At 33.5% G+C, this 11,833-nt stretch overlaps 1 protein-coding gene across 1 annotated transcript; it reads left to right on the top strand.

The window, feature by feature from the left end:
• Window positions 1–2,400: 2,400 nt before the first annotated feature.
• Window positions 2,401–6,527, top strand: LOC117161584 (farnesol dehydrogenase-like). Its single transcript, XM_033343234.2, has 5 exons — window positions 2,401–2,728; window positions 3,921–4,047; window positions 4,942–5,074; window positions 5,583–5,723; window positions 6,253–6,527. Exons 1-5 carry the CDS (start codon window positions 2,434–2,436, stop codon window positions 6,307–6,309), a joined length of 753 nt encoding a protein of 250 aa, XP_033199125.1. The 5' UTR covers window positions 2,401–2,433; the 3' UTR covers window positions 6,310–6,527.
• Window positions 6,528–11,833: the final 5,306 nt, after the last annotated feature.

The following is an 11,833-nucleotide window of genomic DNA, read 5'->3' as shown; positions in this document are numbered from 1 at the left end:
TGTGAAGTCAATGTTGGTCTGCTTGTCATGTCACGTTTTAAATATAGGTCTACATAGGATAGGTGGGTACTCTTACCTATCTCATAGGTAGGCACACGATCCTTTGGATCATCTATAGCAGGATGGTATCCCACTGAGGGTAGCCATCCACATGCTATATTGCTATATCACCAAGGTATAATATTTTATCAAATGTCCTACTGGACAAATTGTAAAATGTAAATAAATAAATAATAATAAAAAAAAAATCTAGAGCATGGGAAGTTACTCTTGTTATATTTTATTTATTTTATTCTGTTATATTTTATTTATATTTTGTTATATTTTGTTATATTTTATTTACTTTATTCGTGGTATTTATTTTATTTGTAATAAGCTTAGTATTTGTTTTTCTTGGCTGATATATATGTCATTCCATCGTGACATTGGGCATTGGACAAATCTTGGATTTCGATTAGTATTTCCAAAAAAAAGTAATAAGTAATTAAGATGATATATATGTGACAAGATAAGTGCTCTATAATGTTTTCCATACTGGAATAAAGATTAATGATTCATCATTAGTTTGCAATATTTACGGACCTCTGTAAAATCTTATATCTTTTTGATTTAATTAGAAAACTAGGACTTGGTTAAAAAATTGTTTTATATATTAAATATTATAAAGAGTACAATTCTTTAGATATTTAATATATTTTTACATACTATGTGCACTTTGTGTGTTTTTGCATCTCTAAACATTCCACAAATGCATACAAATCTGCGGTCCATTTATCACTAATAAAATAATAAAGTGGATGTTCTATTTAATCCCCTCATCTTATTTACCTTTCGCTAATAATTCGGCTTGAATGTTATGTCATTAATTGAAGAACTGTCACGTTGGAAAATATAGCTATTTTAACACTAAGCCTGTCAGCGCTGGTCAAATTGACCGTCTTCGAACTTCTACACAAATGTAATCATATGTTTTTTCGACGAGTCGCGAAGAGACGCGATCGCGAGGAAGCGCGTCAACGGGAGTCGTAAATTCTCGTTACGTTACGAGACAATCGACGCCACGAACAGATCTATTTCCTATTTCGGTTAGGATAATAGAGATGGTTTTATTAATATAACACTTGATTAACAGTTCAAAGATATTACACATTTCCAACAACTTTGTAGAAAAGATAGTTTGTATCCACCAGTACGCTGGTGCGTAGATATAAGTTAAGTAGGTGACTGATTGAAGGGTGAGAATCCGGTAAAGAGATGTTGACTGTTCTAAAGATGATGAACAAGCGAAGTCCGGTGACAATGCTGTTGCAAAGGAAAACTCTTGTTCGGTGGTGATCGCCCTATCACTGGTCGCTTGCGGGTGGAATCCCGGGAAACATGGCAAAACCCACGTTTCCCCTATTTTTACCTGATGGAGCAATAACCATAAGGAATTTTTTGACTCGAAGATGTTTTATGCCACTTGACGGCTTTAACGGTAAATCAAAAAGCCTCGTTTTATGACAGTTCCTTAGGATTATTGCCATCCGCTTAATTCTATGCGCACAGTTAGTAGCCGCCTCGAACGTAAAGAGTCACCGGACGTAACACCATATTTAAACGTTATAATATCCCTTCATAACTTCTGACTTTTCCTAAAACATTAATACGATATATTCTTCGATAGTTACTTTTAGTTTGCTTTTTTTTTCTAAGAAAAAATTGTATTCTGCCTTGCCTACCGCGAGCGGTCGATTTGACCGGCCGACAAAATATTTTAGTTACTCTTAATTAAATATTATGATGGAGTTACATATACGATCCATTATCCAAGATTTCAAATAAAGCTTTCGTTACAAAGTAACAATATGTACCCGTCCTCCTCTTCGGTTAAAATAAATAAGGAACGCGTTTGTAACACAAAAACTACCAAAATGATCATAATAACCAATTCGTAATGAGTCGTCATTATCTCGTAGGTTTTGAACTCGGTAAACGGAAGTTAGCTGGTATAAACAAACACATATAACGACCACTTGTGTAGAATAGGTTTTCGAGATCATATGGAATAGACAGCCACTTTTTATATTGTTCTTTATTTTGTATTGGCTGCGATTATAAATACAAATCACGCAATAATGAATATATGAAAGAAATATAATCGCGATTTTTCTCAGAATTTTCATGATTACATCATCAGCTTTTTTATAACTTTCATCCGAAACATCCTTCCGTATTTTTCATTTTGTGTTTTGAGATATTTAACTCGTTGCATCTGGGCACTCTGTAAATAGCAAGTTATTACATATTCGTTTCCACGCGTATGTAAATACGCGTTACTTGCCACGGGACGTCTCAAGTGGCCGCTGATTGGTAGGGGCAAGAGTCTGAAATCCTTCTTATAACGGAAAAGTATTCCGCGCGCAGTTACTTTGCACCACGGTAATAGGAGTGATGAATTATTGGTCAGGAAAAGTCGCAATTGTGACCGGCGCGAGCGCAGGAATTGGTCTCGCGATATCGAAAGAATTGGCTAAATATGGCATTAACGTGATTGGTTTAGCAAGAAGAATGGATAAGCTCCTGGAAGCTGCCGCACTAATTGCAGAGCATAAATTTTTTCCGATCCAGTGCGATATAACGGAAGAAGAACAAATACTTAGTGCGATCAAATGGATCGAGGAAAAGTTTGGTGGCGTTGACATTCTAGTGAATAATGCTGGCCTCTTCAGTTTCTCATATGTCATCGGTAAAATATTTATTGATATCAGCCTATGATGCTTTACGAACATGCTTGTATTTGCATTTTCTTTTTCTGTAATCTTTTTTCTTCTCAAGTATTGCCAGTAATCATTGGTTATACACCTATTGTGCTGAAAGTGTAAAATGATTACAATATTCTGGATTCGTTTAATGCCAGTCATTTGTGGCCAGGTGGCTGAATAATATTTGTATCCAGGATTTTTTTGTAGCAACCCACTATCCGTAATAGGAAAGCTTTCATTGGATAAATAGCGTTTATGTGCAATTAATGTCTCAGAATTCGTTAGAATTATCTGAGAAGTCAGATGTGTGAGTAATTTCTAAAAAATCAATTTAGCTTTGCCATTAACATAACAGCTCGAGTGAATACAAACATTTTTCTGAATGATCTTGACTTATTAAGTTAACGTCATTAAGTTAGAGTCACCGGTTTACTGTTGAAAGCGTACCACGGTACGAGGAAGAGGCATATTTGTTTTGTTGGATCGGAAGCTCAAACGTACAAGCAAAACAAATAAGAATTTTTGATTTTACACGATACGTTAATCTCAGTCGTTACAATTTCTAAGTGATAAATTTGAATAAATTCTTACCTATAAATTGGCATTGATATTTTACTGACTGCGACTTATGCTATGTTAAAGATGCATTATAATTTTATACTCAGCTTTATCTTTGTTAAGTGTTGAGGTTTCTTATCTCAGGTTTTCGTCTTATGAGTTCGGGAGAAACGTGAAGTATTAATTAAACAGAAATAACATTATAAATACAATGATAATAGTAGCGTCTCGCGGGATTGATAAATCAATAATTTGTGACATTAAAGGACGAAAGTGCGATATTTTGAAGAAGACGATATCTCCACAAATGACATTTTCACGCATTTTAAAGTATTCACAGTATTAGAGATAGTCATCAGATGGTATAAATTATAATTCAAATCATATCAAGGAAGAACTCCCGAGAAACTACTACCTCTAAAATGGGTATGAAATTTAACAGCTCAGAGTGCCTGGGAAAATAAAGATGATTAAGATACACGTATATAATACGAGTAATATATGAAAAATCCTACCACTCTACACACAAGTAGTTCCAATAAGTTTTACTGCAATTTGGATATATAATGATATGTATATTTGTATTTGTAAGATCTAATTATAAACGTTCTGTTACAGACTCAGACACCGACGAAATTCATAACGTCATTAATACCAACTTGATAGCTCCAGCAATTCTCGCACGAGAAGCAATTCAGTCTATGAGAAGACGCTACGCTGCGGGTCATATAATAAATATCACAGGGTAATTATTACATCTTATATTTATTCCCTTAGTAATTTACAAAATCATTGTTTCGTATGAAAATATTTATTACCCTGTCTTCCTCTTCATTCTTTGCAATCTTATTTTTTTTTTTAATCTAAACATATAGTTTCAGTTTTCATAATAAAATGATTCATTACAAGACACATAACTCTTATATCGAACACTACAAAAGAAACTCTATTCGTGGCAATAACGTTTTTGTTTAATATACTTTTATATTTATATTGTATATATTTGCTTAATTACAACTACTTAAATCATTAAATAATGTCAAGTGTGGTTGTCAGAAAATATTTGTTTTATCTTAGAATGAACTTTAATTAAATTCGAGAAATACTTTGCCCATATAATTCTTAGAATTTTAAAAAGCTATAATAGACCTATCAGATACAAAGAAAACGAGGAGAAGTTTATTTTTAATACAATGTAAAGCCGGAATAAATAAATAATGTTTGCATTTCATACAGATATAGACCGATTTACCAAACTAAGATCTCATTTATCGAATAAATTCGACAATATGCAAGTGTTGCACTGCATCTTTATATTTTTATATTCCATAAATCACTCAACCGATATAATTTCCGTCGATGTAAGCTCAACACCAAAAACTATAAAAATAAACGATATGTTTGCTCCTTTAACGCGATGTAACTTTAAGTAAACATCTTTCTTTTAATAATTATGGTTATTTTATTCTTCTGCGAAGTCATTAGAATTCTACTGCGCATTTGTTATTACTTTTTCGTTGTTTGCCTGATAGAAGGAAGAACGTAAGAAAGTGTTACTAAAATCCAGGATGAAGACATTAGCCTAATTTTGCACACTCAGTTGAATTTTGATATTTTTAATTATGACGTATATTTGTAGCATAACCGGATTATATTGTGAAGCTGTGAGCGTACCGATGGGCATATATGGTCCTAGTAAATTCGGTCTAAAAGGTCTAGGGATAGAACTCCGTCACGAAATATCCCAGTATAAACTGAAAATCAAAGTAACGGTAAGAGGTCATTATTTACATATGTATACAATATTATATAGTGCTATCTTTGTTCGGTTCGTAAAGACTGGGATTTAAGTCCTGTAAAGGTGTAAGACCATTTAAAGTGAACTAATTTTCATGATTACGCATCGTTCCATTTAAAATTATTACAATCAATGAAAATGAAAGTTCATTCATTAATAGTGCAACTTATTACATTTTTCTAATAATGTTAATTTGATTACCTCGAAACAATTACCTTTTCAATATTTAGGAAAATTGTTCAAAATGAAATCAAATGGGTTGTCAGTGATATTCCTTTTTTAAATTATCCTCTTTACAACGAATTTGGAATGCGATCAAGCTGCTTGATATATAACGTTCCTACTTTTATAATTAAAATTGGCTCAATGGAATTGTTTATGATTTTTCTTTTATTAATATAATTCTCAATGATAAAATGTAGTCATGCATGTATTATAAGGATATACAATTCTCACATTGTTTTATTTGTATATTTAAATAGACCATTAACCCTGGATTTGTTCGGACGGATATGTCAAAACAGATTAATAGTTTCATGAAGGTCTCCCCAGAAGTTTTATTAAATGATAGAGACATCGCTGATGCAGTGATCTACGCGCTGGGAACACCGAAATCGGTAGAGGTATGTACAGATAAAATGCCGCTATAATATTTTACCAAATGTCCTACTGGACAAATTGTAAAATGTAAATAAATAAATAATAAAAAAAAAAGATAAAATGCCTATCCATAAAACCATACACACTGTAACATCTCTCAGCAACATCATCGTCTCAAATGTTAACCCTTGGTTTTAATATCCTTTATATCATTCTCGTTTCCACGTTTCTGTAGATTTTGTGATCCTTTTGAGTCTCGGTACTCGAACAATACCTGTATAGAGAAATATTATCAATTCTGTCGTTATATAAATTCACATCATACGTATAACAACTGTAGAGTTAGATAACGTCTTTTATACATTTGTTTATTTTGGCTCCTTTCCTATTTTATTGCTTTTTATTTATTTATGTTCCACTATTTTACCTACTTTATATTTCATTTATTCCGTTCTTCATATTTGGACATTGGACGTATCTGTATATTGTGTGCACATTATTAATTATGCTGGTAATGTTTAACTTTAGTATTCATAAAAATAATGTTTGCAGATTTCGGAAATCACAGTGTTGCCACATTGCTTGGGATCTGATGCTATTTTACTATAAAGTGTCTGAATCACAGGATGTCACTGCTTAGATGTCGCCAGCCGCTAATTTTAACGAATCTTGCAGCTGATCACACCATTAAATCATTGTACGATGGAAATAAAATCCGAGAGTTACTTCTATCTTGCAAGTATCGGGGTAAATCAAGGAATATCTCTTTAGTTTCGATATCGTTTTAATGTTCTGCATATATAATAAATCATAAAGAAACGTAAGAACGTTGTTTGACTTCATCAGGTAGATCCTTTCGGTTCAATGCAACATGGAAAATCGGGATGTATCCTTTAAAAAATAAAACTTTGGATGTTTCGTTAAATTAATTATTTTATTTAATAAACGAAAGGTGCTAGAGAAAGTGCTTTTTATTTTTTATTAAACGATATATTAAATAATATATATTAAATAATATATGGAAGCTAATGTTTAGTTCAATATTTTGTAAGAATTTTTTGGTAAATTTTCTCAACTTAATTGCCAGTGTACACCGTTGTTCAACAGTTACTTCTTAAATATGTAAATCTTATATCTTCTCGTAGGGCTGCTATAGTTTTTAATATAAGGTTATGCTAAAATATTACTTCAATTCATTTATTATTTCAATATATAGTTCGTTGATCGCAACAAATTGCGTTTGCATTGCAACATAATTGTAATTGCGCAAATATACAACGTTTATCACAATGCGTGTTTTACGCAACGGCTACTGGCTTTGGTCAGTCGGTTTCGCCAAAATGGTACGTATATTAGAGTGTGAAAATGATGCGCCAAACTCTAGCGTCCAGGTGTCGTGTGTGTGAATTATGAAGTCAATGTTGCTGTGCTTGTCATGTCATGTTTTAAATGCTGGGCCACATAGGATAGGTAGGATATCTGCATTACCTATATATTCTTACTCATATGTAGTTATAGGTAGGTACTCTTACCTATCTCATAGGTGGCATACTTTCTAGTATGTCTATTAATTATAACTAGGTAGAGCCAGCCGGATTGGTACACGATCCTGTGGATTATTAAGAGCATAGGAAGTCACTCTTGTTACTACTTTGTCACTATGCTTTGTTATACTTTATTTTATTTATTTTATTCGCGTATATTTACTTTATTTTTAATAAGCTTAGTATTTGTTTTTCTTGTCTGATATATATACCATTCCATCGTGATATTCATTAGGAAAATCGTGGATTTTGATTAATATTTCGAAAAATTGAATATCTGTTGAGTTAGGATCGGAAAGTAATCTAGACTTTTTTGACTAGATTTGAATTAAAGCTGTGAGAGAATATTTTGGCCTGTACTTTAATTGTGATATAATGATTGTTTTCTGTAGCTTTGCGAATTCTAATACGATACAGCGATTTTTCCTAGTGTTTTTGATTATAAATAAAGAGTCTTAAATATTAGAATTTTTCATTCTTTAACGTATTTGAAGTCGAATTAGAAAGACATTAACTTTTAATTAAGTTTGTAAAGTTGTGATTCGTAAATATTTAAAATAAAATTTTCTTTGCTCAGATGTAATGATTTTTATTGAATTCATTTCAAAACACAGTGCTGCTATATTTTTTATCGCGTTTGTTTCAGTTACTTATTTCTGTATAGTTAGATCTGTGCTGATAAATCATTGTGTCTTTTTAAATAACGTTATGTTTATAAAATGTTCAAATTCTTCTACAAAAATTTGAGGGAAATATGTTCTTGGATCACTTAATATAGGTAAAGAGGGTAGTAATTATCAATAGTCCCCAATATAGTTCCATCACATCTTTCATTTAATAATTTGATATTTTCTTGTGTCTAATATGTCTTCCTCTCAGCTGTTTTTTTTTTTTAAAGATTATCAATCCAATAAATAAGTACAAATTTATTAACATTTAGGAGAAGTATTACTTATATATATGAATTTTCAATAATATCTCAAATACATATAAACATTAATTATTTACTAATTTTAATACGAATTAATCCTTCTGTGAATCATTAAAGAATTCATTAGGTACTTCCCTTACGTTTATACGTGTTTGGCTTTGTTTCTTCCGACGACTGAGTTGATACAATATGTAATTCCAATATTTGCCGTCGCAAGTCATAGAGGATGTAAGAAACACACTGACCTTTTTCCAGGTCGATATTTCAGAACGTGAAATTATCGACGAGGTACACAATAGACGTGACACTCGATGCTGTTTCGTGTTCTACGTTTTAGAGATTATCCATAGAGGTTATCTGACCCCCCGTATCATTTTCATGTCGCATGCGACGTTATCGATTCAGTATAGTAGTGATTCGAATTGAAACTGAATTTTCCTCTGAAATTACAAATCAGGCATAAAATAGAACATCTTTTAATTGAAAAATGTAGAATTTTACATTTTTACAATATGTACTTTTTCAGCCGTATTATGATACCATTGGTTGGGAGAGTATTTTCATGTAGAACATTTTTATAAATTACAAAGGATAGTTTTTTTGTATAACATATTTGTAGCCAGAAAATATAGAGGACGCTGTATGTTGCTTCCGCCAAAACCGGTAGTCCATACCAACATCACATTTTCCATTTTGAACTGAAAATTACAACTTGGGCTTGTTGTTGTATATTACTGCATCAATTATAAATCGTCTTCTACAACAATACAGGTGAAATACAATAAATAACAATGAATATTTTATTTATTACTTTTTAAACATATAAGTCAATGGAGGGATATATAATTGAAATTTTATAAAGGCATGACATAAGAATATGCCAGAATAGGAACTTAAGGCATATAATGTAAAAAGAATATCCCTATGTGTATTTTTAATATATTTTAATATTGCTATATTTAATAAGATGTTTCGATTATTTTGTATTATTTTTTAATATGTGAAATAATAAATTGAAGTAGATGGAAACCAATTGCAAGAAACGTTTGTTACACATTCATTTGCATCATAAAGCAAGTTGTTCAAGTTCAGTGATTTAGCTTTTTATACAAGTGATTTGTTTATTTATGTGTTCATAATTTGTGTGAGGCATATCGTATGAAGTGGCAGATTAGTGTCAATTGAAAGTTAAATATCTTACTCCAGTTATATTGATTATCTTATGTGATAAATATACTTTATGTGATATATGATGTTCGATACTCTTTGTAATTGTACTTTGATATGTTTTTGATTTATTACTATTCATCGAAATATATCCATATTAAATTGCTTACTTTGGTGTTACAATATTTATCGAATTTTCATGAATATGTTATGACATTGAGAAACATAAAAAGCCGTTCTCCGTTTTCATTGTAAACAAGGTAATAATGCTGGTCAATGTTTAAATTGTAACTAAAATGTATGTAAGATTTATACTATTACGGGTAACAAAATGAAGTTCGGAACATTTGAAAAATCTGTACACTCCATTACAGCGATTTTCCAGCAAATGGTTAATTCCTCATTGAATTTGGAAATGAAATGGTTTTTATTTAGAAATTAATTCACTTTTAAATTATCCTTTAGATAAAAAACTTGATATCGAGCATGGTATATTTAAAATTCAGTAAACTTGTGGGTTCAAAAAACAAGGACATACACTCATATATTTGTACATCTCTCTTTTTTATTTTACTAAATACTATTTTATCGTTATTACCGATCTCTTTTTCAAGATCCATATTTAAAATAGAAATGAATGAAATGTACAACAAAGATACGAAGAATCATGCGATCAACCGTTTTCAGCATCATATTCTTTCCTCAAGATTCTACATTGTTCATTCAATCATTAGAAATCAAACAGAAGGATCAACAGAATCATGCATCGCTAATAAATATAAATGAATAACTTATTACTTATTGTAATTAGACTTATACATAGTTTTGTCAAAGTACAAAACAGCTGTCCGAATAATAACTTCTGTAGAAATCTACCACACAAGTCAGCGACACAGAGATAGTTCATCAATAATTACTTCGATCAGATCAGTCTCATTGTTCCCCACTAATAATGACAAGAATCTCTATTTCTTTCAACAACAATTTCACGTTATTACCTTCCAAAAAGAAAAAAAGAGAAAAAAAGGAAATCGCACGTTATCTGGTCGAAAAAGCTATCTGTTCGTCAGTACCAATACGATTCGTCAATACCATCCGATGGATCATCCTCATCGTATCTCGATAAGGAACTTCCGTCAAAAACGTATACGATCCATCCTCGACCGTGGTTCTCTTGCTCCACTCTGCTCCCCCTTGGTCAAATTGCATTTCGGGTTCGCATAGCGCCTCGCCAGGCCAGGAAGCGGCAGCAGGCTATATCGCAGAAAGTCCGTTCGGTGTTGCACGGTATATACACGGTCCAGAGACTGCGCAGCATCCCCACGACCGACGAACACCACACGAACGCCACGTAAACGGGGCACAGAGCGGGAGTGATAGGGGAAGGATTTCGGTTTTTAATCCGTAGATGTGGATACGTGGTGGGGTTCTGCAGGCTGGAACAAAGTAGGGAGGAATCCCGAGCGCTATGGTGGTAATGATAACGCGAAACCTGCGGGTCGTCCTTCTGTACCATTCCACTCTTTACCCCTCGCCGTTTTTCGCCCCTCTTTCTCACGCTCCCACTACAACCTCCCTCCCTACCAAACCATCATCCCTCCCATCGTCAGACGTTCCGGCATCCTGTCTCACACCCTCCGTCCTCCACGGTTGGCGGGGGTTGCTACTTGCCTCCTAGTGACTTTCGTGGGGCCGAGTAACACGTGCGTGCGGAAACGCGACCGGTATCCTTCGATGATACCTTCAGATCGGCCGATTGTTAAATCGATCGTATCAACGCGATATCGTAACGGTATTTTTACGTGCCTCGTCGCGGGTGACAGTTCTATTGGTGGGTGACTCTGGTGCCGTCGATCATCGAGAAGCTGCGCTCATCAGCTGACTGCTAAGAAGAACTCGAACTCGCGATCGTACACAGTTCGATATCGATTTGGTTTAGTTTGTTTTAGTTCGGTCGTCACGACGAATTGCATTTCGATGACTGGCATATGTTGGTCGGTCGTGTCGGTTTGAAGATCGTCGTTGAAGGGCTGATCGGCTGATCCTTTCTTCCAGAGGAACTATGGATAGGGTGTTGTGTGTCTGTGAACGACCAGAAGCATATCGTTTGTCGCAAGATATTCTACACGTTGGAAGGTGAAGGAATTATCGACTTATTGTCGTCGGTGATTTACTAGTCGAAGTCGGTAGCGATCCATTCGGCCGGACGCCAATTGTAGATCGATATCGCGTACAATAGTGTTTGATTTCGTTTTCGTTGACGAAAGAAACGCTAAGTTTGTTGTGCGATTAAAGTAAGTAGAAGTTCCGATGGTGTAGGCGAAGGTTGGATTTACCTCATAGTGTATTTCTTTTCGTTTCGAGAATATCGGAGAAAACAACGTGTTTTTTAATGAACGTAATTAGCCGTTCGCTCGAGTGACGTTCGTTTTACTTCGCGGAAGGAAGCACTCGAAGAAGGAATGCCGTTCTAATAAAGCCTCGTCGCGTG

The sequence above is a fragment of the Bombus vancouverensis genome, chromosome 2, assembly GCF_051014615.1.
Source record: "Bombus vancouverensis nearcticus chromosome 2, iyBomVanc1_principal, whole genome shotgun sequence".
Taxonomy (NCBI): domain Eukaryota; kingdom Metazoa; phylum Arthropoda; class Insecta; order Hymenoptera; family Apidae; genus Bombus; species Bombus vancouverensis.
Note: the sequence above shows the minus strand (reverse complement) of the source record. Positions and strands in the feature narration are given on the sequence as shown.

Excerpts from the sequence above, each read along its gene's own strand:
- LOC117161584 (XM_033343234.2), top strand. The coding sequence starts at position 2,434 with ATGAATTATTGGTCAGGAAAAGTCGCAATTGTGACCGGCGCGAGCGCA. Across the intron at positions 5,075-5,582 it reads AACTGAAAATCAAAGTAACG|ACCATTAACCCTGGATTTGT; the intron begins GTAAGAGGTCAT and ends ATATTTAAATAG. Across the intron at positions 5,724-6,252 it reads GAACACCGAAATCGGTAGAG|ATTTCGGAAATCACAGTGTT; the intron begins GTATGTACAGAT and ends TAATGTTTGCAG.